A 26,919-nucleotide genomic window follows, 5' to 3' on the forward strand; every position below is an offset into this window, starting at 1 on the left:
GTGAGTGGTCGCGAGATCACGCGGGCGGGTTAGATTGACGGCCGTTGAAGGGGCATCCGGGTCCGCGGTCGACCAGCCGTCAACTACCTCAAGCACACGTGCCGAGGTCGTCTGTATGTTTCGCATGCGGGTAAAAAGCTCCCTCCTGCGCGAATCTGCGTGTGCGAACACTGTACTCGCGTATTCGATGCGTGCGATCAGCGTGCCTTCCGGTGGCTAATGGGCCCGATCTTCACAGACGCTTCCACGCTTTCCACACGCATTGCTCTTTTGTTCCCTATTTTGCGGCGATAAAGATCGCACGCGGTGGGAACGCTGCACGCGTCAAGGCGCCGACCACGAAAGGGTCAGTCACCAAAGGTACCGATATTCGAAAAATCGAATATTCAGAAATGAAATATTCAATGTTCGCTATTCGTTCCGAAATCGCATATTCGAGCATTCGCCCTCCCGTAATATATATATATATATATATATATATATTATGACAGCTTTACGACAGCTTACAGCTACAAGCGACGAGGCTGAGCTTGTGTCCGTCCGTCCGTCCGTCCGTCCTTCCGTCCGTCCATCTATCTATCTATCTATCTATCTATCTATCTATCTATCTATCTATCTATCTATCTATCTATCTATCTATCTATCTATCTATCTATCTATCTATCTATCTATCTATCTATCTATCTATCTATCTATCTATCTATCTATCTATCTATCTATCTATCTATCTATCTATCTATCTGGCATCGTACGCCGACCCAGTGGCAGAAGCAAGACATACCATGGCCCACGAGTATAACTGCCAGAAATATCACATTTGGTGAAAATAATGGCAGTAATATGGGATTAACAAATGTGCAAAGGTAATTGCGCGGTAACATTAACGACATTTGCAAAAAAAAAAGAACGACTGAACAAGCATTTGAAAGCATTGCAAGCAATATCTGCAATGTTTCCCAGTGTCCTCAAAAGAAATGTACATCATCATCATCAGGCACGTAACTTTTCTATGCAAATAAGTGGGGGAGGTACTTTTACTAGTACAAATGCGAATAATGCCCACCATTCGCCATAAGGACGCGTAAACCCGCAAAAGAGAATTGAAACAACGTGTACCTCACAGGTACGTACGCCTGTGAGATACACCTCTCGTTTACTTGGCAAACAAAGAACCACACCAAATGGACTCGCGCATGAAAGATGAGCAGGAAGAACCTTGCCAAGAACAAGTTAACATGCGAAAGTGCAAAATAAAGATTTACAGCAGCGTTCTTTTAATCAGCTTTGGAAGAACTATAGAGAAATATATATTTGTGGAACAATAACAGTTCCTTTGTATCCCTCGTTTACCGCTCTATACCAAGTGCCAAAACCTACTCGTATTGTTATTTGGGAAGTTGCGTAACGATGGGTAGTCACCAGTCCTGTACAACCACGTAGAGCGCAGGACATTGCGGTTCTAGGCATACTGCGCCCACCGCGGAAGGTTAGAAAAGAACCCAAATTATCACAGCAGAGAAGTGGCTACGTCAGGCGGCTCGATTGATAACTGTAGAAGCGTCATTCAAAACACACGGAATTATTCTCCACTTGCGGCGGCGTTTTCTCTACTTCCTTTTTATAGAAAAAAGATGTTGGTCCATAAATATTTTCACGAACAATTTTCGCCTTTCCTTTCTGTTTGGCTGTTGCCTTGACTCTCTCCCTTAGTAGATCGCTTAATTTCTCAACTCATTGGGACTCTGGTTTCCAGTTGCTAATTTTGCACGCAAAGTGCTGTACAATTAGGGAAAAGCCACACGAGGTAACGGGTGACAGTCATATTGCTTATGGGTTTAACGGCTATTGCAGGGCCTGATGACGGACGCTGTTTCGCATTGTGTTATTTTACACCTTATCTAACCGATATCGCGGGTTCCGAGGATCTGCCAGCGTCGCGGCGAGCCGTCACTCGAGGAAATAATGAAGCAAAAGGAAATGTTAAACGCAACTGGCGTTTTTTTTCCGGCCACAACTCATTCCACGAGCATACAGACCAGCTGACTATATGAACCGAATCCCTTTCCTAGCCCCTGGATCAGTCTAAACAAAGAAGGTTGAACTAACGAAGCAACAGCGATGCGCGTGATCGTTGAATAGATGGTGGCCTAAAAATTGTGTTGGACATTATAAATAAAATAAAATATTATAACTAAAATAATAAACTATGCCCTGCCTGCTGCAACAGATGGTGAAAACTGAACTCATCTTGAGTTAATCGCGCGGGCACCAAATCGATGAAAAAACTGGCATCGACACCCCAGGAGACGCCGATAACTACCGCCATTAAAAAGGGGTGAAACAAGTGACAACCATTCCACTCTGTGAAGATGGAATGGTAGCGAAAGCTGACGACAGTCAAAGCTTTCAAACTAAAAGCAAAGTGTTTTACCTCCGCCGCGGGTGGGCCTGAAGACAGTGCAATATCGGGCCGACCTGCGGCGGAGGTGAAGCAGGCGTTAAGCACCGCCCATACGTGGGCCCATCCCGAAGATCTAGAAGGGCGCGCTATATAGGTTCCGAGACCTCAGGGGTATACGCCACTGATCTTGGACCCTTTCACCAGGATCGGCACAGATGATATTTTTTTTTCTATTGACGGACACCTAAAAAACTACGGAAGTGAGTCATATACTGTTTTCGCTGTAAAAGGCAGCGAAATGTTGACCGCCAAGTAGATTGATTTGTCGGCTCTTTAGGAATATGTGTGAGGAGCGGTGGCGTGGGCCGATAGGGGGAGGGGGTATGCCGCTTAATATAGAGGGGGGGGGAGGCCCCCCCGGGTCCACCTTGGCACGTGCCTGATCATCATCATCATCATAATTATCACCATCATCTATGTCCACTGCAGGACGAAGGCCTCTCCCTGCGATCTCCAATTACCCCTGTCCTGCGCCAACAGATTCCAACTAGCGCCCGCGAATTTCCTAATTTCATCGCCCCACCTAGTCTTCTGCCGTCCTCGACTGCGCTTCCTTTCTCTTGGTACCCATTCTGTAAACCTAATGGTCCAACGGTTATCTAACCTGCGCTTTACATGACCTGCCCAGCTCCATTTTGTTCTCTTAATGTGAATTAGGATATCGGCTATACCCGTTTGCTCTCTGATCCAAATAGCTCTCTTTCTGTCTCTTAAAGGGCCCCTGAAACGGTTCGGACAAAGTTTGTAGACGCGTAGGGTACAGCTTAAGTAGAACATTCACACCACAATTTAAGTGAAGCGTTACGTATTAATGGAGCTACAAGCGATTAGAAGTTACCCTCCTCCCTAGTCATGCTTTTCCTCCTCAACTCGTTCGCCGAGCGATCGGGGCTAAGCTCCGCCTTCACTGGTTTCGCGTCACGATGCGACGTCACATCGTCCACTTCCGGTTGTTTTGGAGCCCGCCCCCGCCCCCGTGAAACCTCTCCGCTAGCCGCTTGGCCGTCGACCCCAAGCGAGAGCTATCGAAGCAGCGTGCGTTGCGAGCATTCTGTCGTAGCGCCGAACGTGTCTGGTATTCCGATAACCACAGGCAAGCTAGTCATTTCGGCAAATGACTGGAGGCATAAACTCAAGCTGATGAAGCAAGTTTAGCGTAGACGTACGTGCGGCCGATCGGTCTGCACGGTCCAGCCACTTGTTGGCGCAGCGCTTAACCAGCCAAACAAAGCGCTAATATTGCTCTAACCAAGTGTAAAACATTTTAAACATTTATAAAAACAAAGTGTTGATGATTACACTCCTGCGAAAAATACACACCAGCAGCAAAGAAGAATACACTTCGTTACTGCTACTGTGTATGGTTGAGCTCTGTGCCACCAGGTGGCTGCACCGTGCAGACCATTCGCATAGGCGATTCTGCTCATCCCATGGCTCATCCCGCTACGGCACAGTCAAGCGGCCAGACCCTGTCCCCTTGCGCTTGCATGTGCCCTAATACCGGACTCGCGAAACGCTATTGCGTTAGTAATTTTCCGGTGTAAAGTGACGGCCACAAACGCGCAAACCCTGGCGCCGATCGGATAGCGGCAGTCCGATGCGCAGCAGCCAGCTCGCTCGTATGCTGCCTTGCAGAGGGACACGATGTCGCAGCTTGACATATTGCCAGTCGCTACGTTTGCAGTCCACAAAGCAACAAAGTCGAATCATAGTGCTCGCGAAAAGACTGAGACCGACTCTGACCGCGGAGCTCTCGTCAAAATGGAGTACGTTGTACCACAAGCAGACGACACTTGCTGTGTGCCGGAAGTTCTTAATTGTATTGAAAACTCGTTCTTGTGCATTCTCTTTATGTTACTTTCTGTTTATAAAAACAAATGAACTAACATTCCAACTATTACGAAGATCATTTGTTTACCATAAAGTTGGAAAAATTATTGATCACGCGCCCTGGTCAGCCAATCGGATAGCTCGCCCCACTGACGTCATATGGGTGATTTTCGTCATATGGGTAGGGGCGGCTTAAAATTCCGCCGAGCAGCGTGCTCCGATCGGCAGCGATGTGCATTTTTAAAACCTTATAATAAATTACACGCTTTACGCGGAGCACTTAGATGTGTCAATTAATGATCAGAAGGACCTACTCTAACGACTCAGTACGTTTGTAGAAAATCGTCAAAATCGTTTCAGGGTCCCTTTAACGTTATGCCTAGCATTCTTCGTTCCATCGCTCTTTGCGCGGTCCTTAATGTGGTCTCGAGCTTCTTTGTCAGTCTCCAAGTTTCTGCCCCATATGTTACCACTACCAGAATGCAGTGATTGTACACGTTTCTTTTCAGTGATAGCGTTAAGCTTCCAGTCAGGATCTGCCAATGTCTGCTGTATGCACTCCAACCCATTCTTATTCCCTAAATTTCCTTCTCATGATCCGGGTCCCCTGTTAGTAATTGGCCTAGGTACACATACTCCTTCAAGACTCTAGAGGCTGACTTGCGATCTTGAATTATCGTTCACTTGGCAGGCTATTGAGCATTATCTTTGTCTTCTACATGACAGTCTTCTACCCCACTCTGTTAAGGTCCTCAATCATTTGTTGTAACTCGTCCCCAGTGTTGTTGGACAGGACAGTGTCATCTTCAAACTGAAGGTTGTTGAGATATCCGCCGTTGATCCTCACTCCTAAGCCTTTCCAGTTTAATAGCTTGAATATACTTCTTCCAAGTAGGCAGTGAATAGCGTTGGAGAGTTTGTGTGTCTTTGCCTGACACCTTTCTTGATAGGTAACTTACCACTTTTCTTGTGGAGAATCAAGGTAGCTCTGGAACCTGTAGATATTTCCCAGGATATTCACATATGCCTCCTGTACTTCTTGATTACATAATGCCTCTATGACTGCTGGTATTTCTACTGAATCAAATGCCTTTTCATAATCTATGAAACCCATATAGAGAGGTTGATTGTACTCTGCCGATTTCTCGATTACCTGATTGATGATATGGATGCGATCTATTGTAGAATATCCCTTCCTGAAGCCAGCCTGTTCTCTTGGTTCACTGAAGTGTTGCCCTTATTATATTGCAAATTATCTTGGGTGAATATTTTATATGATACTGGGAGTAAGCTAATGGGCCTATAATTTTTCAATCCTTTAACGTTTCCCTTTTTGTGGATTAGTATAATGTTTGCATTCTCCCAGTTTTCTGGGACCCTTGAAGTCGATATACAGTTCGTATAGAGAGCCGCCAGTGTTCCAAGCATTATGTCTCCTCCATATTTGATTAAATAGGCTGTTATTCCATCTTCTGCCGCATTTTCCCGTTTCATGTCTTGCAAGGCCCTTCTGACCTCATCGCAACAAAGGTATGTACACCCGTTCTCAAAAGTTTACGGAGCACGGGACCTCAGAAAACGTTCAATTCCCGAGCAGTCTGTAACAGTAACCGGTAAAACTGCGTACGAAAGTTTTGTTAGCTTGTTCTAGTCGAGGCCGGAAATGCAAATACGGGGCTGCGTTGTGAGGTTGCCGAGATACTCATGCAGGTTTTTCTCAGATTTCATGGTCTGTAATGTTTTGTGGCCGGGTGTACGTAACCGAATTCTCATTTGTAGGAAATGGTGTCCTAATGTGCCAAGAACGTACAAATTAAGCTTTTGGATCGATTATGAGTTTTGGAATTATTTGCTGAATGCTCGGTTTCTCCCTATCTTAGGTATTTTCTCTCTGTCCTCTGAGAAATGAGCGTGGCACCGACCCCAATATGGGTGGAAAAAGGAAGGCGGAGAGGTAACATTATGTCTGATCTGCATGTGAAGCTTAGCGTGTGTTAATTGCGGCGTTATACAAGCTTTACAGGCTTGCTTTCTCAGTGCACTGACAGCCAAACGAGACACTGGATTTAAATTTGCTCAGAGTAGGGCCGACGCCATATAAGCCAAATGTGAACAATATGTTTCAAAAGTGTGCGGTTTAAATAAAGTCATTTCAAGTCGCTGTATGCAACTGCTCGGAAGGGACAGCTTCGCAAAGTGTGCTGTGCTTCTGCAAGGTTGCGCAAGTCTGCTGTTTTCATGCTCCCCACTGCAATATTCACGTCTAAAATGGGAAATTTTGCAGTATATTGTCTGTTTTCCAAAGAAAATGTCGACGGTCTAAATCATACGTCTGCGAGAATTAAGCAGGCCAACATTCACAAGGTTCACTCAACCCGGTTTAGCGGTCTAATGAGAACGGCTGCGCTTCGCAACGTTCTGAGTACAGTGTACTAGAATATTGGGCCTATTCTAGCACACTGTAGTTCTGAGTTATAACTTCTAGTAGAAAAAACAACAACAACAACAACAAAAAAGCATATAGGATCCCATGACCATCGTCATTCAACATTATAATCATGGCCCGTATTCAGAAAAATGTTCTTACGCTGCACTTTTTCGTAAGGACAGGTGCGAGCCAATGTTGTTGCTGGACGTGTTCCACCAATGGCAAAGAGGCGTGCTTGGTTTCTGCCAAGTGCTGCCCTCTTTACAAGGGTGCGCGCTGCACCAGTGCTCTTACTGGTTACTCACTCACGAGATGGAGCCACGGAGCCGTAGTCTGCTGCAAACTCTTCACGCTGCTGTTTATGGACCTGCGCAAGAGTATGAACGGGGAAAGTTCCAAAGAAGCACAAGTTGGGATTTTCTCACGCTTTATCATTCGCGAAGAAATAACTGCGCGAATCTGTCCCTGCAGTACCTGCTGACAGCACGTGACACAAGCTGGTGCTGCGCCGAATCTGTGGGTTCTCCGCGATACTGCGCGGCTTCTTTTCCTTTCTTTTTTTTTTTCAATCGCCCGTGGTGAAACGCCGGAAAAAGACAACGCAAACCTGTCGCCACGTGAAGGATTCTCCGTGTTTAGTCAGTGCGATCAGACGTGAACATTGTCGATGGTCGTCGTACGATTTCGCTGTAGCATGGCGACGTTTTTCTGCGGTCGACAGCTCGCTTTGCGTGTTGGATTTCTGTGCGTCTTCTTTCTTCTGGCCTACGGACAAGGTATATTCGTCGTTCAACTTTTCTTTCAGAAGTGTTTTTGCCTGCTGATTCCTGTTTAGTAGTCGGGGTGACAACTTTTTACTTGTCATAAGCGGATTTGGACTTGTAGCTTTCGTCTGCAGCACCGACACACGAGTGTCTTATAAATAGCTCGCTGCGGCATCTATCACAGCGAGGCCGCGACTAGCAGCGCTTGGAAACGTACGTACATAAGCGTGTTGTTCTTGGTGCTCTTTGCAAACTAAATGATGAACCGAGTATAAATTTGGAGGGAGTGTGGGGAACGTTAAGGGTGATGTGCGGCACAAATATTCAAGTGTGTGGGTTATTAGGAGCGCTAAAGGATCACTACACTCTGACTCTTTAGTTGCGTTATATGAAACGCGTAGGAAGTTTCCCTGCTGCTTCCTGGGAGATGACAATGTGTTGGCGTATACCTGAAAAAAAAAAGGGGGGGGGAGGGTGGGACGTGTTTATGGGTGATGTTATGGGTCACATGTTTTGCAAACTGTAAAATACTTGTTTTCTCCCCTTTTAGTGGCTTTATAAGACTCGCGTATGTTTAATTACCCGGTATCACGAAGAACTATAGACATGTCACCATGCATGATGGAGATTAATCGGGAGGCTCGGAAAAGGGCGCGGGGGCGAGTAAACGTAACCTTCGAGAACGTTACGTACGCGCGCAATGCTTCCAGCTGACCGGGTGTCCTTTTCGAACCGACTTCAGATTTCAGCGGTAGGTCTGTGTTCGGGCGATGCGCAGCCAAAGTTTCCATTTAATGGGTTAATTACGGACTTTGCGCACGTTTACTGAATACGCGTTTTCTGCTTACTTTTGGCCGTTACAGGATCCTCGAGGTGTCCAAAGACTCGAGCATCTGCCAAACAGTTCGCAAACATATATGCGTCATAAAGGCTATCGCTTAGTTCGGACAAGACGGATTTCATGAAGACAATTTGTAAATACGCACTCAATGAAATGTCCGGCTTCTTTAAAGGGAAGCTGAAGAGTCTGTCGAATTCAATAAGACGCTCATATACGGATGCGGGAACCTTATAAACCCTGCAGGTAAAATTTTTTGGAGGTATTTTTCACTTAGGAGCCACGTAATCGTCGGTTGAAATTGCGCTGACGCTCCGCCCCCCCCCCCCCCCCCCCCCCCCGTCGAGCGCCGCGCGCTGCTGCTGACGATGACGATGCGAGCGGAGATTAGAAACTGCGGCGTAGTGACGTCAACACTTGTGTTCCGTTCCTTCGCAGTCTCCGCGACCGTGCCTGACCGTGCATGTTTCTGCATGCATGCCGTCATAAGCTGCTTCGCTCGACCCTGCATTCTTTTGTTTGTCTATGTAGAGTGGTAGTTAACGTGCGTCCCATCAATTGAAATGGTGGGCCGACAATGCCGGCGTTCTGTGCAGCCTACGGTTGCACGAAAACCAGCGGCCGCGACGATGTTGTCTTCCATTACTTCCCGCAAGACAAGAAGCTTTCAGCTAAGTGGGAGGCTGCTGTGAAGCGAAAGAATTTCAAGCGCTCAAGAATAACAGTGCTGTGCTCAAACCACTTCAGGGACGACGGTTACTACCAGAGTTTATCGATAATGTGTGCTTTGGGTTCTCTTTCGTGTTAGCACGCTGAACGGAAAGTGCATGTTTATCTCCCACCCTTGACGCAGGTTTCGTCGCCAAGCGCCGCGAATTTTCTATTCGCACGTGTGTTGTGAAGCAGCCTGCATGCAGCTACCATAACGCTGCTACCAAAGTTTGCATGTGTTGGAAAGCCGGCTCACGCCAGGACGCTGCGCTCCCCCTTCTCTCGCACACATAGAGAAACCGACCATCTCACGTAGCCGACGCAATTCGCCGGTTACGAGTAGCGTGCGGATGGCGCGCTGATGAAGGTTCTACACTACACGTGCTACAACAGCCGGTAAACTTTTCCTGCGTTTAAGCCGTCTGTGTAGATTGCCGGCAGCTTTGGGGCAGCGCACAAATGCCGAAGATCGCATCACCGCTTACGTTCTACGAGGAGGCATGCTGGAACGTAACACTGCAGTTGTTTGCCCGGAAACGAACTCACTGGATCGTTGAGTGCAGCTTAGCAAAAAACATACTCAACAAAGAACATTTCCAACGCGAGGAGATGCTAACACTTCGCCTTCGTTCGCGTCGAAAGCGCTGTTTGCATCAGCATGTTTTGCTTCTTGGAGAGGCCGGCTCTTCGCAATCGGCTCGTACATGTAGGGAGTAAAGTATAAACTCCATACAAGCGATCCTGCACGCGACAGCGAGAAGCGAGGCGATGGAGATGGGTGTCGCGTTCACTCGTCGTCTACAAGCCGAACTCCACGCGAGCGACGACTTCCCGGTATGAGGGCAGCAATATACGCGCCGAAACTAGCGTGACGTGTGTTTTATTAAATTAAGTTGATGTATTTTACTGTAAAAATGAGCATAAAATATTTCTGAATGTCATGCACTAGGTTCTTATTCTTGCACGCGTAAAATTGAATAATTTGCTCGTTCTGTGCGACCATCAGTGGTATTTGAGTTATGTACATCCAGTTCCGGCTTCGCACTATTGGCTAGTCGCTCATAACACTTCCGGGCGACGAGCGACGAGTTTTAGATTTCTAGAAACGAGCGATCTGTTCAAGCGACGACCTGTTTTGTCGCTCGAAGCCGTCGCCCGTCGCGTGCAAAATCCCTCTCATGGGGTTTGGACTTAACGCCAAACTCCTCAGAGAAACGCAAGCTCTCGAAATTTTCCATTACCGTCTCAGCAAAACAGCACCAAACTACCTTGCACCGTGCTTCATCTGTAGCGGCAGCGGTTGGTCCGAACACCATTGTTGACGTCACGAGGCGCCCGACCAATCACAGGCGGAAACGAGGCGTGCGAGCTGCCCCGAGTCCGCTGCTGCACTTTTCGTCGAAATAAAGTCTGTTTGCGCCTTGTTTCGCTCAATTTAGATGCGATATTCGAATTCGGGGGGTTGAAAATCATGACATACAGCTCCTCACTCATTTCTTCTGGAAAACCTTCCAGCTTCCCTTTAATTACGGTCATTTTCGAGCAAGTTGTGCCGCTTATTTCAGTATTGTGACTTTTCCAATTACTGCCTCGAATGCAGCTTGTCACCTTGCTGTAAAAGTCTCACGTGTGAATATATTTTCATACGCGTATAAATGTGTGTTCACGTGACGTGTTGTAGAACCGGTCATGAGTAAAACGAGAGCGCGCTGATGATACAGATATGTGCAGTGCCCGAATAAGAAGTTCGCAACGCAGTGCGTCCTCCAACCATGGTTTACATATAACCTACGCGACGCGGCTGATCGCCTGTGGTCATGATCAGGTTTTATTTTTTGTTGACAAAAATTGCGCAGCAGCAACTTGCTGCGGGTGGGTGCGTTTACGCGTGTATATACACATGTATTTTCGTGTATAATCGATGTAATTGAGCACGTCTGCATGCGTTTGTTTACGCATGTAAGCACGCAAAATAGAGAGAGGGGAAAAAGCATGTACGTCAGCATAAATGCTTTAACAAGAAGGCAAGAAGGTTTGGTTTCGTTGTTTTCGATGGGGGCGAAATGCGAAAACACTCGTGTACTTAGATTTAGGTGCACGTTAAAGAAACCCAGGTGGTCGAAATTTCCGGAGTCCTCCACTACGGCGTGCCTCATAATCAGGAAGTGGTTTTGGCACGTAAATCCCCATAATTTTTTTTTGTTTCGTTGTACTTGCAGGGTGTGATTACCAGCACCACGCACGCCAGCCAATTCTGTTGCCGTAGACGTCTTCACTTTTTAAACGTGACTGCGACTAATATAAGGCCGGAAAGACAACGGCACCTGCATATCTGGAGGCGCGGACCCATCCATCGGTGTAAATGTGTGTGTGTGCGCGCGCGCGCTCGTGTGTGTGTATTTGTTTGTGTAAATCTATATGTAAAGGACTTGACTTTCATTGTACAGGTACTTACATTTCTTGCCACGCTTTGTGGTAAAGGTGAAGAAGCTTACGCGCGTCAATATTTTTTTATTAAATGAATCTGGTATGATGCTGCGGCCTGCTGCTACCCTTATGCAGAAATCTTTAACTACGTTAACCTTGCGACGTCCCCGATGAAGAGGAAAGGACGTCCTGTGACGTAAGCGTCCTGTGAAGGACGCTTACGTGGATCCATCGATTCGCAGAATGATTTCGAGGAACGAAGCTGAAGGGTGTCAATAAGTAGCTGAATATATATATATATATATATATATATATATATATATATATATATATATATATATATATGGGCGCGCCTGGTCTCCCCTTCGATGGACTGATCTAGTGGTACGCCTATATTTGTCATGCCCTCCCGTGGACGGCTCGATGCCGCTCTAGTTACGCGTCCAACTCCGAATATTTTTAGGCATTTGCTGAAATGCGCACAACGCATCACGCATAGCATTTGCGATCCGATTTTCCAAGAACGAAGTTAAGAGTGCCGTTAGCACTCCCCAAAATAAGTAACGCTACGATTTATGTACGGAGTGCACAACACCCTACGACATGTTTATGTACTGACGGTTCCGTTAAATCTACTATAGTTCGGCAGGCGCAGTTGTCATTCCAGCGAAGAATGTCGAAATCGAGCTCAAGACGTCCAGTACACATGACAAGGTCTATGGAAGTGGAACTTGCTTCGTTTCGAGTGGCACTCGGAATTTATTCTGCAAGAGCCACTTCGTCGATCGCTGGACAATCTTTTTGCGACTCGGCAGGCAGCCCTCAAAGATTCTCAAAGTGGAATGTGCAGCGGATCCAATGAACGACTTGCGATAAGTCGTTTACACGATCATCGAGCAACAGAGTAGGCACACGATATACTTTATCAGTGCCATTGGAAACACTCGCCCCAACGAATCTGCCCATTCTGCGCACGACAGATGCAGGTGCGTTTCAATTCTACTCGCAACAGCAGACGCGGCAGCTGCACTTCGTTCCATGGCACGTGATCGCACATTGGCCTCGTGGAACTCAATGAGTTTAGCGACGCAGTCGCCTACGTCCACCGACTCCAGCCTTGAAGATCCGCATACAGCATGGGCTTCCAAACTGCGGAGAAGCGCTGTTGTAACGGCAGTGACTCAGCGTAGCGTTTACCAAGTCGTGCCCGTTCACATTTTCTATGTGCCGACAGCCCTATATCCGTGATGTGAGTGGCTGTGAAGGAACAAGCTCGCATCTTCGACGCATCTGGCCACGTTTCAGTATACGGAGAGGCAGGTCCTGTGCACCGCGTTAGAGACGCACTGGAGATACGGCCACCGTTAGAGCAAGATATACTCGGACAGTCGTCACAATAACGGACGAGTGCGCTAAAGGCCGCCGTCTTCTGGCCTGCGTGATAGGCTGCGATAGTGACGTATGCCGCTTCAATTTATCGCGCCGATTTCTGTTTCGATACTCACCTTCCTATTTCTTTAAGTCCCCTTTCCCTTTTCCCCCGTGCAGCGAAGGAAACCGTACTTTTTTCAGGTTAATCTCCTGCCTTTCTTGAGAGAGAGAGTGATAGTCAGAGAAAGCAAAGGCAGGGAGATTAACCTGAAAAAGTATACGGTTTCCTTCATATATATACATGTATATATATAAATTAGTAGCTTTGTTACTCCAAGGCAGCTATTCATACTTAGCAGTCTTCCTTACGACTCAAGAATGACCGATTGGTATCTGTCATAGGAGCTCTCCGTCAACCCTTCCTAGTGGACATGACATCTTCCAATGGCTGTGGGTGTCATTGCGGCACCGTCGGTAACGGCCTTGCGGATGATGCTGCCCGGTAAGCCCACAAAGGGACACGGAAAGTTTCCGTACCATTGTCGAGAACAGGCGCTGGGATGCGTCTTCTTTTGCTTGCTCGCGCCAAGACGCAAACTTCTTGCACCATCCAGAGTGCATCTAACTCGTCTCCAGATAATCGACCTTTCTTTGATGCAACAAATACTATCGCATCTTTCTCGATGTGATGCAGTTTACCCTCGCTGACTTTTACGAAAACCTACTTATTTTTTGGGGGGACAGGTAAACGTACACACGTGTGACTCGTGCAACTGTAAAGAGACAATCAAGCTTGCATTGCGTTTTTGCCATCGCAATGACGTAGAACACGGCTTTCGGACCTTGTTCAAGGGGCTAAATGGTATATGCCATTTCCCAAGGCAGAGAATCTTGAGCCATGTCGCCACGCGTCGCAGGCATGCAAAGGAAACTGGACATTACTACAGTTCATGGGATAACCTGGCTTCAATGACTGATAGTAGGTGTCGTGGCCAGCTTCACGTGTTCGCACTGCTAGTTCCTCTTTCTTTCCTATCTTCTCTTCACTTAACCTCCTTACCCTTGCGTAGGATAGTAAACCGGACGCGTTTCGTTACACTCCCTACCTTTGCTTGCACTCTCCCTTCTCCTCCTCCTCCTCCTCCTCCTCCTCTGGTTGGGGCTGCTTACATATGTCCACGCACTGTCAACGATACGCTATCACCGCTTCAGTACAAAGACTGCCCAGAAACTTTGGAAACCACGCGTCAATGGGCTATTTCTTATAGTATTGAGCGCGTCACTTATTTCTTTACTTGCTTTTTTAGAGCGCAGCTCTTAAGCGCCCGTTCTTGCGTTGAGCGACGGAGGGCCTCGGCGGTCGTAACTGAGCGAACGTGTAGCACAGCGGCAGATGAAAAAAAATTGCGCGAGGAGGAAAGTGGAGTAGGAGCGGAGGGGAGACATCCTGCGCATGCGCTGAGTTGCCGGTGGCCATGGCAACTTCAGCCGTGTGGGCGATCTCATCTGCGCTTCCGAGGGGGGAGGCACGGTGGCGTGAGGAGGGAATGATGTGTTCAGTAGGCTAGGGCTACGCCCGTCCTCGGCGTCAGCTGCTGTGGTCAGTCCATGGTACCAGCGTATGTGACGGGGATCACTGCTGCTGCAAGGGGCGATTGCGAGCTGGTATACGAGTAAGTGACGCTTCCTTGGGTGTTGTCGTCGCTGACACTGGTATTGCGATTTTTCCATGACGAAGGGCCCGCTCTCATCACTGATGGAACGAAAGCGTGCGAAGAAAAGTGTAGTGCCGCGCGAAACGGACTGTGCAGCAATGATGGCTACGATATGGCGCCACAGTAGCGCGCCTCGTTTATATGGAAACAAAGCGCTGCACGAACTACATGGTGGCTGCTGCGAATCGGGCCCACGCGTCACCTACGCGCTGCCTCTCGCGATCTCCCGATTAGCGAGGCAGTTGCGCCACACTTTGCTCCGTTTGCAGGTTGTCGCACGAGACATTGTCCGCGCCAGCTACGCTACTCGCAGCGTTCTCTTCTGAATAGAAACCGTGTACCTATATAATAATACAAAATATTGACACGCGAAATGAAAACACGTATAGTGCTGCGCTCAAATTTCGCATTAGGGAATCCTTTCCCCATTCCCGTGTGCAGTGTAGCCAACCCAGTCTGCCTAATCTCCCCTCTTTCCTTTGTTTTCTCTCTTTCACGCCAACACCTAAAAAGAAGCAGTACATAAATCGAAAGAAAAAGATCCGCACACGCACTGTCATAGTGCGCATGATGCAGATCTATAGGATAATGTGCAAAAATCGGTGTCTGTGACGTCTTTGTGACACGCGTTTCATTTTCCAGGCCCGTCGAAGCCCGCTAACTGCACTCCGGAAGCGGCGTTTATGTGCTACGACATGTACCGGTTGGAGTTGAAGGGAGCTCAGGCCCTCGCCGACGAGGGCATAAACCAGGAGGAGCTTGACGACAAGTGCAGGTACGTAAGCTAGATGTGAATATGAACGCTGTGAAGTCACTGGTACGACCGGCCTACCGGCTGACAGACCTTTGTCTAGATTTAGGTTGTCTGGATATGCCTAGATTTTACCAGGTGGACGAGACCTGACAGCCATTTCGTTCAATCGAAAAGTTCGTTAAATCGAAAACTTAAAACACTCGTACAAATAACATTTGGAATTTAGTTGTGTGGTTTAACGAACCGGAATTGCACAGCGGGTTATGAGTGATGTCATAGCGGAGGGCTTCGGAATAAGTTTGGTCACGTGTGCTTCTCAGCGGGCTCACAAAGCACTGTACACGAACGTATTTGTATCGCGCACCCGTCGTAACGCGACCGCCGTAGCCACAAATCGAGTTCGCTCGCAGATAACGCAGCGAAAACATTCAAGAGTTAACTTAATAAATAAATAAATAAATAAATAAATAAATAGTTAATGTAACTGAATTAACAAGCATGGTGTCAGCGCGCACAAGCAAACGCTAACACATCACACTCGATGACCGCGGACACTCGCTGTCAAAATGCTGGCGTGAGCAAGTGCGACAGCAGCAGCGAGCGAAGTGACCGTCTTGCTGTCTATAGCTTCAACGCAAACAGCGGCGAGAAAACAGCACGCGCAAAAGTATAAGCCGTTTGCAGATCGCTTTCAATATAATAGGAGCCTAATAGAAGCCAGCCCACGCTAATAGAAGCCGACCCCCCCCCTCCCTCCCGCGCTGCGTCCCCACTTTCCTCGGTCTTACGCGGGAGATTGAGCCGCAATCGTGAGTTCCCCTTGCGCCCGCTCGCGAACAACGCAGTTGCTGCCGGAGCCCAACGCAGTCTCCCTCTTTCCCTCCCCCACCAAGGCCTTTCCCGCGACGGAAGACGGTGCGTTTGTTCTCCGCCTTCCTCCCTCGCGCGCGCTCAATCGAGCCGTGATCGTCGGAGCCCCTCGCGTGCTTTCGCTCGCACAGTCAGCAGACGGCGCGTGGCGACGGTGTTGTCGTTCTTGGACTTTATACGGAATATCACGGCGAAGCCGACGGCGACGGCAAAAATCCACCTGGAGTGTCTATATAAATGCTATCGCAATAATGGGGAAGCAAAAAGCGTGAAGGTGGGCGTAAAAGCGAGTTAATCATACAATAGGATTATCTACAAATATAGAAAACACAGGAAATAAACTGAAATATGTCCCCAATGGAGGCAGAATACTTATTACGTGTCTTTTTTTTTTTTTTTGGAGTCGAGCCATAGGACAGTCTCTAATGTAACGTGGCCGCGCAGAAAACGCAGAATTCTGCTCTGGTGTACTGTTCCGGCACGGAAAATTGTACATGATCAAGAAGCTTTGGGCAATGTATTGAACAGAAAATCTGATTTAATATATCTTGATTTTAGAGGCGTGAGTTGAGGTTTATTTGAGCAGCGAAACGAGATGCCCTTGGCCTTAAAGTGAATATTAAATGTTTTTCGTAATTGATATTTGTTAATTAATTAATTACTTGAAATATAAAAATACTCTAAGGCGCGCCACATGACACCGAAGCAAATGCCGTTGGTTTCATTCTGCTGCGATTAACCACTTCTTTAAATCTTTGGTTCAGGTTACGTGAAACACCCTGTATATAACACACATAGTCTACTCGGTTCCACCTGGTAAACTTCGCCACCTATACACGTCTGCAGCAATCTTTCAAGACTTGACCACGGAACAGATTCGGGCCTCTTGGTCTATCATGCTCGCAACCTCAATAGAGCAACTGTGGTTCCCAGTGATATCAAGACTGCTTGTATTTATTTGGTCGTGAAAGGCTTTCTCGAGTAAATACGAGAGGGATTACGAAGCGTTCGCTTCTCGCCTCTGGCGCCCTCCATCACTCCAGCGCAGTGGCAGCGAGTGCTCGCGACACCGTCCTGGTCATAGGCGTGTATACCGGGGGGTGGGGGAGCATGGCCCTTACCCCCTACAGTCGAAACATGTGAAAGTGCAAAGAAGGCCTCTTGCACCCCCCTCCGTACACACACATCATTATATACAGTCTTTTGAAAGCGGGCACTGTTGGCTGGCAAATCCAAGAAAACAACAGCTGCTGCCAAGTTTTCTCTCATCATGGCGCCCACATAAATGCGATTTTTTTTTTCATAACGTATCTCCTGCTTGGGTAGCTGGGATTGTCTTTCGGGCCTCGCCGCCACGTGCTGTAGCAGGTGGCGCTCGGTCGGCTCCAATGAGCAGTTAAGGGTTACGGTACTTCGCTGTGCGAGTCGCCTGTGGGACGCGCCTTGCAAAACGGGCAGTCCAAAACAAGTTTAACTTACCATCCCTTGCATCATTCCGTGTTTGTTGGCGCTGTATAAACTAACCACGTTCGAAAACGCAATCAGACTTGTTTTTTATAATTTACCGGCACTTAGTCAGTGTTGCTATTTTAGCAATTTTGTCGCTAGTGTCATAGTGATGTTCTTGTCTGTTCATGACAAAGTTTTCTATTTAGCAATCAGCGACTTTTTTTAGTGACTTGAGTGCACAATGGGCGCTAGTTTAACGATTTAGGAGTTAGAAAGGTTGCTTCGAAAACGACCTTCTAAAACGCAGTTTATTATTCAACAGCTACATGTAAGCCGCCGAAACTCGCTGTATGACGCGTAAAGTCCGTGACTGTGATGAAGCTACGGTTGCCTTCCCATTGGTAGTCTTCACATTGTGATTGTGCTTCACAGCACAGTGATAATTACAGCCTTGACATTATGCTAACAAAATGGATGTTTCTTTAATACTTACAAAACCTATTTGAATGCAGTTAAACTCTGCGGGTTCAACGGTGTTACTAAGTGCTTTCGATTGGTGGACGTGCGCACGCGTGTCAGTAAGCTAATTTACCAAAACCAAGTGGAATGAGTTTCACTTTAAGGTTTAGAACACAGCAGGGGAATGAGACATGTCGACTGCGTAAAAAAGGCGTACATGTCGGAACGGCCGAGCTCGTTCACGCGCGACTGAACAAGCCGCTCACGTTTCTCACGGCTTTCGGACCAATCAGTACTTCACGACGGTTTTTAGGTAGATCAAGGGTAAAAAATGTCGACCACCTGGGGTTCTTTAACGTGCACCTAAATCTAAGTACGCGGGTGTTTTCGCATTTCGCCCCCATCGAAATGCGGTCGTCATGGCCGGGATTCGATCTCGCTACCTCGTGCTTAGCAGCCCAACAGCAGCTAATAAGCAACCGTGGCCTAGGTAAGGAAGCTGCCATAATCCGTTATGTAAATATTTGAGGCGGGCGAATATCGACTCCTTCGGACACGAATAGTATAAGTATCGAATCAAATATCGAATAGACAAACGCAGACACACATGTTTACGGAAGGAATATTTGTTTCGGTATTATCAGTTAACGCGCTTGTACTAATTTGACATTCACCTGACCCGCTGTGGTTGCTTAGTGGCTTTGGTGTTGGGCTGCTAAGCACGAGGCCGCTATGGCGACGGCTGTTCCCACATACATACATACATACATACATACATACATACATACATACATACATACATACATACATACATACATACATACATACATACATACATACAGACGGCGCGCTCCTCTGGCGCCATCTCGTAGCCATCGTCGCCGCAGAGTCCGTCTGGCGCGGCACTACGCTTTTCTTCTCACGCTTTCGCCATACCCTTCTCCGCTATACGCTTCATTGTCCGCTGCGCCCTCCTCCTCCGCTTTCCTCCTCGCGCTGCGTTCGCTATCGCCGTCTTTCATCTCCCGCTGCGCTCCGCGTTCTCTTTCTTCGCTGTGCTCGTTCGCTCGGCTACGAGGTACGACACCGACGCTCGCCACAGGAACGGGCGCCTACGATCTGCGCTCTAAAATGTATTTTTAGCGGTAGTTGCGGCTGTGAAAATTGCTAAGTCTTAAATAGCTTTAAGTCGCCAGCATATGGAAGGAATGAAGAGTGTTGAATTGCTGAAGAATATCATTCATGAACAGTAGGACGATAAGAGGGCCAAGAACGGATCGTTGAGGAATTCCGCTAGTGATCTCGTAGCCCACAGAACTCTTTCCATTAATGTCAGCGAAGCACAATTTATTGATTAGGTAATTAGGTAGGGCAGAGATTGATAAGGTATGCCCATTTCCTTAACCTTTGTAGTGAGGAGCTCAATGCAAAGTACACCTTATCTAATAATAATAATAATAATAATAATAATGATAATAATAATAATATAAACGTTTCCTTCCCTCTGGTCGCAGGCGCATCAAAGAGAAGTTGCCGTGCCACAAAGAGATCGCCCTGTGTCCTGAGATGTCAAGGTTGAATATGACGCTCCAGGAGAGTGGTTACCAGGCTGTGACGAACATCGTCTGCGACACGCAGGCACTGAAAGGTGCGGCATGGCTTTGACGCTTCGGCACGACTGTAGGGGCTCGCTTGCCTCGGCGCTGTGCTTGTCGCGTGCAGGAGGGGGCAAGAAATCGTGGACCGCGCGTGACGACGAATCCGCGCTAAATCTCGTCGAATTCCGCGCGTACGACCGGCAACTGGGTGATGCACCGCGACTCTCAAGCCGCGGTAGCTTCATAGGTGGTGTCCATAACATGGTGGCTATGACGTACGTAATTTATGACTCTGCAATTGGTTCCGGCGCGTCCAAACAGCAAAAGCATCGGGGCGTTAATTGCCATCACCTCGGCGGCATCTTCACCATGATCTCGTATTTAGTGACCGAAAGCTTGGGCCACTAGGTCGGGGCAGAAGGCGCGACGACAAGGTCATGACGAGAGTAAGATATCCCCAAGATGCAATGCCGACAATGGAACTACCACAACGGCATCACTACCAGGAGCACATAACTAGTGGTCCAAGCAGGTAGACAACTTGGGCCATTGGGTCGGCGTAAGATGATAGATAGATAGATAGATAGATAGATAGATAGATAGATAGATAGATAGATAGATAGATAGATAGATAGATAGATAGGCTCAAAACGGCTGAAGTAGACAGAGAATGCAGTTCGTATTAAAACCTATAGGCTGCGGGCTTCACAATATGTCAAGGGTGTAGTAGCTTTAGGGCCACCTGTTGTATCGCTATCACTGATACTTTGTGTTAGATGTAGTGCTGCGTCATCATTTGAAATGCCACCAGATGGCGTGGTAATCCAGAATGAAATGAGCCCTGAAAAGGGAAGGAGACAATCTGCCTTGTGGTGTTGAACGTGTATCTATGTGTCGAGGGAAGGGGGGATAGAGTATTTTAACCCGCTAAACTGGAAAAATGGACTCTTAATTTGTCCCCAGCGTACCATTGTCACCTGTTTAAGCAGTAGTTCAGGTTTTAAAGAGACTGATCGGCAACTAGAACTGAGCTTAAAAGGTGTGTCACTGGGACTTTGTTGGGACTGAGGAGGCTAGACGAACAAGAGGAACGGCAGTCTAGGACTAACGGAAGATCTCGAGACCGACTACGTTGCTGCCGCCGCGGCATGCGCGTAGAGTGGACGAACACTTTATAGTAGCAGGATTCGGGGGTGAACGTGCAATCCTCTGCGCCTCCTCCTCGACACGGCGGCTACCTTGCGCAGATTCCTACGTGGCCGGCCGCTGTGAGGACGGGCAGAAGCTGATCGACTGCCTGGTGGAATGGAGCTTCCAGCATCACGACGACGATCCTCCCCGCGACGAAAACGTTCGCCTGTGCAGGTGAGTGTGGCAAGGAGGTAGGGGTATGCGACAGTTTATAGAACGCTATAGCCCTGACCGAAACAGCGCTGGCGGAATCAGAATGCGTCAGCCGAACGAAGAAATAAAGGAATTCGCTGATTTATAGCAATGAAAGGATGAGCGACTAAGAAAAAAAAAAAGAAATTGAACGGTTCTTCGTTTCGTGCCGTCAACCTCATTGGTGTCGTCTGGTCACGCGGCGTTCGGCGTGTGCCCGTCTGCGACATGCGGCGTTAGCGCCGTGTGTCTTGGCAGTCCGCCCATATTGCGGAAAACACGGAGAAAGAAAATAGGAGAATATAAGACCACGTGCATGGGCAAGCTATGTAACAGCGCTTGCAGCTCTTCACACAAACTGGCCACCCAGATGACGTTCCGAAAAGAAAACTTAGAACGAAACGCGCTCAATGTAAGGAGCTATATAGAAGCTGAGTCTAGCCTTTTGTATTTGCGTGACGTGTAGCGTTTCTTTACTGTGTGCACCTTCAGACGCTTCTATGTTGACTGAATCAGGAACATGCGACACCCTTTGGCGCGTACGTGTAGTGCATGCTTGGCATTGTAGACGAGAAGCGCAGGGAAGCCATTAACAGCTTCCGAGAGCAGTGCGCTTCTGTTGCACTTGCGCTATCGCAAGCGAGCCATTCTCATGCCACGCTCAGGTCAGGAATCGAATCATGAAGGCGCAAGTGCCCGCATCGTTCAACGAGCCGTTGTCTTCTGCTGTTTTACTCCCCTTCTATATGCGCCGAGTCGTGCTCCCTAAAGGGATGCAGAAAATAGCGCCTCTTCCTCTTCACAATCGCTCTCTCTCTGTCGCATGACACTACTGCTGTGCAAGAGAACGCTCAGAATATCGGGCGTACGGTTTTCAAGACACCGCAAAGTTCATATAGGTTTCTCGAATATGTATATGCCTGAGACTTGTCCCTCCTTTCAAACGGTGCTGTGGATCTATACTGTATCCATAGCGAACGTTGAAAGGGCGTTCGTGATGTTTCTTTCTATAAATGGGACGGTGCGCGCCAAAATAACTCTTACGCCATGCGCGTACGTATTACAATAAGTTGTAGCGGAGAAAAACACCTCTGCCATTGGAAATGCTCGCTGTAAATAAGTAGTTTCTCGTGGCTGTATATACTGCCGTTCGCTTTTTGCAGTCAAGGCAGTTATTGATTTACGGGGTATCTGTCGAAGGGGCCGAATCACTAGATAATGTGCCTTAAGAACAAGGTGCGAGAAACTCCGTTATCTACAGGGAAAAATGAACTCGGAGAACGCTGAACTCTATCTATAAAAAACGATTTTGACAAGCGGAGTCGTTTTTTTTTATTTTTGCATTAACATCCACTACGTAGCACCTATAGCAGACGACGCGGGGACATGGTCTCCGAGCGCGCGCCGCGTTCGCCTCCCGTTCTCGAGGGTCATGTCCAAGCGCTGCTTTCTGTTTCAACGTTCCAGATTCTACGTCATTTCCCGCCGTCCAATAATGGCTGCGTTTGCTGTTATATATATATTTGTTTATTCCGATAGCAATTATACGGACGCGCCAGGCGAATTTTCGCCGTCGCCGTGATGTTCCTTGTAAAGTTCAACTGCGAGGAGAATTAGCGGCACGCGCGGCGTACGTGCTGCAACGTGGAAGGGCAACCGCCTACGAGGGCGAGCCCAGAAGGGTGGTGGCCTGTTGCGCGCCTGCTTCCCGCTCGCCCAGTGTTGGAGGTCAGCTGATCGAGTTCGCGCTGGGGCAGGAGAGAGCGTGTCTTCTCTTCCAGCCCGCCATTCGCTGGCCGCGCGGCTGAGTGCATGCTCAATACTCAATGCGCGGCCCGCAAGCTCGTCTGCAACGGGAGGTACCAATGGCTAATAGCGAGCCGATTTGCCTGGTGGCTTCGTGCGCGCTGTCTCCCCGCGCGCCTGTAGGTGTGTTGAAGATGCGCACGGCTGAAGTGGTGAAGCCAGTGGTAGCACAAAGCGTTCGCCTTGAGAAAACAGACGCGCTGCCTCCTGCGTCGGCGCCCTTTCTCATGCAAGCGTTGTGACATCGAGCGCTCGTGTTCATCGAGTGGTGTAAGTTTGTTTGTCCATGCGCACGTGACATCGTGTTTGTTTAGCCAGTGAGCGAATAATTTCTGCAATTTATGTGGCCAATAATACTACGAACGATTAATTCGTTTAATTGTCTAAATACTTTGCTATCGCTATCAGTGCTTCGTATTCCAAGCGAAATTGCGACTCTCGTTTCATTCCGGTATGAGAAAAAAAGCACATCCTTTTTTCAAGCTTTTCGTGGCGCATACCCTCGCATTCAAGACGTAAAATTTTGCAGAGATGATAAAACTGTAGCTTTTTGCGCGGTTCAATGTATTTCGTCTTAAGTTTGCCTTTAATGTATTGCGCGCTGAAACTAATTCCGCGTCGTGTTTCTATACAGGCGCCTCCGAGGCTCGTTGGACTGCTACGATGAGACATTCGTGGCCTCGTCGTGCCCCGTCTCTCTGGAATCGGCCAAGCCAGCTTTCGTGAGGACCCAGCAGGCGCTCCTCCAGCTTGTCGGCTGCGAGGAGCCGAACGGGTCGGCACGGTTGTCCTCGGCTCCTCAAGGACTGCTGCTCGCGATGGCCACCCTGGCTTTTGTTCGCCAGAACGTGTCTTGAGATGTGCAACTTTAAAAGGGACGCTAGTGAGAAATCCTAAATCAGCTTACACCGAGCAAGCATTCTTTCGAATTATCGTTAACGTCGTGGTTAGAGATTGATTAATATAAGGCAAATTAATGCCACACTGCCATTTTTCGCGTTTCGTGCCGAAACGTCGTCGTCGGCATACGTCAGTGTGACGTCACAAATTTCAACGTATCATCTCGTATTTGGACCATTGTGGCGCACTAACAGTTGTCCAAACTTGCCAAGTTCAGTCTCGGGCTGGTTTTTTTTTTTGTAATACCATGTAGTCAGTGCTTACCGATAAAAAAAGATTACTGTAGAGCCGAGCAGCAAGACACTGTCAAAAGTCATGACGTCATAGCTCTGTGGTGCGAGACCTTTAAAGTGGCTTACTCGACACCCACATTTGGTTCTTACGTCTTTTCTGGCTTCTCTCGTGGTAAGAGGCCTTTTTGCATTGTTGGAAACGTAAATTACTAGTGTAGCTGAAGTTAACTTTCTCTTTGGGGCTTCTTTAGAGGGAGACTATAGAGAAAGTTAATCTTGATTTGTGAATTGCAGTTCTGGAATACCAGAGTCTCATAGTGATGTGATCGAAGATGCGCCATAGACAGGACGAAACAAAACGGAAGACTGGTGTTGACGTCACATTTAAGTTGCCACAAACCACGACGTCGTAAGATTCTTGCGCCTGCTAAGGGCTAATTTGTTTGTTTATCAATAAATAAGGATAACAGCGCCTTAGGAACTAACAAAAGACTCAGCCTGTGTAACTTTTGTAAGCTGTACCTGCACGAAAACAAACGTGATGGTAAAAGAGTGCAACGAAATTTCTAGGAGTGTGTGCCACACATGCGCCGCGCAGCCGTGAGCAAGAACTTCACTGTAAGATGCGAATGAATATTTTAAAATAGAACGAATTTGCAGTAACGACGTGTCATTGTGCACTGGTCTGCGGCGGCTAATGCGGCATCTACCTAACAGTCCCTCCTCTCACTGACGTCATCATAGCCGCGGTTGGGACGTGCAATTAAAAAGCAGAAATTGGTCGATTTTCTTTACTAATAATACTTCTTGCGCGAATAAATGCGGGTACAGTGAGTAATACCTAACCACTATAAGCTTATTTATATCTTCGACGTCAAGTGATGAGAAATACTCAACTTTCGAAGTCAGTTAAGGGTTGAGGAGCTTGTAAGCGGGAAACAACTGCTTTCTGTTATCAGCTCTCCGGCAGGGGAACCATTTGGAACAGTCCTAATTTGCAACGCTCTCTCTCCCTCGAGACTACAAAAGTGCTGTTATCCATTATACTCTAACAAAAACAGATAATCGGCAATTCCGAAAAATGAATAATTGAGTACGAATGGAATAACAAGGGCTATTGGATGCGTATTCAAAGTTTCGAATACTCACACACACCTCTAATAGTTTGAACAACAACAACAACAAAACGCAATGGCTCAGGTGTGTTCTTTTTGCCTCTGGTAAACTATTTGTGCCTTTTACTGACGCATACAAAGTATTACAGACCACTGGCTCTTAGGAAATTGCATTACGCTGCAGTGTGAGATTGAGTCATGGCATCCTCCTAACTTGCTCAAAACGACACTGTTTGCTTTACAGAAAGCTTCGCCTTATATAGAACGCTCTGCATATTATGTATATATATATGCGAAAATGTGCCTTATTTCTTATACATCCTTCACAAGGTAATTGTTACGAATGTGCATATGTCTAAACTCAGATTTGTTACTTTGTTACCGGGCTCTTGTTATGGTAATTCGCCCCAGAAGAGGCCCATTTAAGGCCTTATGTAATATGCCTACCGAAGTTTACACCAATCAATAAAAATGAGCAGGAAGCAACGGTGTACTTCACTTCCTCTCACCTCCCTCCCTCCCCCACAAAATGCAGTGGCTATGCAAGAGGCCGTAGTGAAGGGCGAAGGAGCGGACATTAATTTGATCACACGAGTTGATCGACATAAGCATGCACAAAATATTTGGTATTGCTAGTCCCTTTTTCTTTTTCCCTGTCCCACTTGTGTGCAGCATGAAGGAAGGAACTAGGAGTGAGCATTGCGCAATACGACTGAAGCTAAACGAGTTGGCTCAACACGCAATCGTAATTTGAGAGCAGGCGTTAGGCTTCGGTGCTCCTGCTGTACAGGCGGAGCTTCGGAAGGGCAGCCGAACAAGGGCATAGACTGACAACTACCGGAAACCAGAGATTCTCGGCCAGTACGCCGGGTATCAGACGTCACGTGTTGGCCCGATACTGCAAGGGAAAAAGCGAAGGCTATGGCTTCACTGAGAGTTCGCCTGTCAAGGCTGGCTGCGTGACATAATGCTCTCTTCTAATTTATTTCCCTCATCCACGGAGTGCAGTGTACGTGCCGCGTGTAAGGCCCATCTCCAGTTTTCTGATCATCTTATTTGTCTTCTAAGGTGCGCCAATGCTTAGTCTCTGCTGGTAAGCTAACCGCACTTCATTATCCTTATCACAAAAAAGTCTCTGCGTGTGATATTTTTTTGCCGCACTGTGGTTTCTCTTGTTCAGTCAACCGCAAGGAGTGCGATCTGCACGTTTTGCAGGCAGCAGGTCGGGGTGTTGCTGTCGGGTGTTGCTGCTGCCGCGAGCAACACCCGTTCTACAGAGCCGCATTGTTCGTTAAGGAACAGTTGTGCAAAAGAAACTGTCCCTGCTTGTAGCCATGCCGAGAGCCTCCTTTTGCGAATAAAAAGTTTACTCATTTCTGACTGCGTCCCTTCATTTATGAAAGTTTACTTAAGAGGTGATTAAAGCACAATTCGCAAAGTAAAAATTGCGGTAGAACCCATCTCGCGATGACTGTCGACGGTAGTGCGTTAGCATTGAATCAATATAGCGACACGATGTGCTGCCACTGTCAAAATGAGTAACATATAAAACATGTGCTGCAGCTAGACTGCTTGCTGTATCGCGCTTCCATGAGAATACTCGGCGCCATCTAGCGGCATCTGCGCCGCGAAGGCTGTGCGTGGCGTCCGAAATGCACGGTTTGCCGGTGCGTGCGAACGCTGGAAAACGCGCCATGCGGCAACCGAGCTCCTCTCGCGCTTCTTTCTGGAACCGCTGCGCCATCTAGTTGCACTGCCGAGAACTCCGCGCGTAGCCTCCGAGACGGGAAGCATGGCTCGTCGGTGC

General features: G+C 47.8%; 1 protein-coding gene across 1 annotated transcript; it reads left to right on the forward strand.

Annotated features, from left to right (window-relative positions):
* The first annotated feature begins 6,932 nt into the window (after positions 1 to 6,932).
* Positions 6,933 to 26,489, forward strand: LOC126528259 (uncharacterized). Its single transcript, XM_050176146.3, has 5 exons — positions 6,933 to 7,495; positions 15,188 to 15,320; positions 19,592 to 19,725; positions 20,923 to 21,040; positions 23,499 to 26,489. The coding sequence occupies exons 1-5, from the start codon at positions 7,387 to 7,389 to the stop codon at positions 23,719 to 23,721; spliced, it is 717 nt and encodes a 238-aa protein (XP_050032103.1). The 5' UTR covers positions 6,933 to 7,386; the 3' UTR covers positions 23,722 to 26,489.
* Positions 26,490 to 26,919: the final 430 nt, after the last annotated feature.

The sequence above is a fragment of the Dermacentor andersoni genome, chromosome 9 (assembly GCF_023375885.2).
Source record: "Dermacentor andersoni chromosome 9, qqDerAnde1_hic_scaffold, whole genome shotgun sequence".
Taxonomy (NCBI): domain Eukaryota; kingdom Metazoa; phylum Arthropoda; class Arachnida; order Ixodida; family Ixodidae; genus Dermacentor; species Dermacentor andersoni.

Bases quoted from the DNA above. Each gene is read 5' to 3' on its own strand.
- LOC126528259 (XM_050176146.3), top strand. From the start codon at position 7,387: ATGGTCGTCGTACGATTTCGCTGTAGCATGGCGACGTTTTTCTGCGGT. The intron at 7,496-15,187 runs GTATATTCGTCG...TTCATTTTCCAG, and splicing joins TCTTCTGGCCTACGGACAAG to GCCCGTCGAAGCCCGCTAAC. The intron at 21,041-23,498 runs GTGAGTGTGGCA...GTTTCTATACAG, and splicing joins GAAAACGTTCGCCTGTGCAG to GCGCCTCCGAGGCTCGTTGG.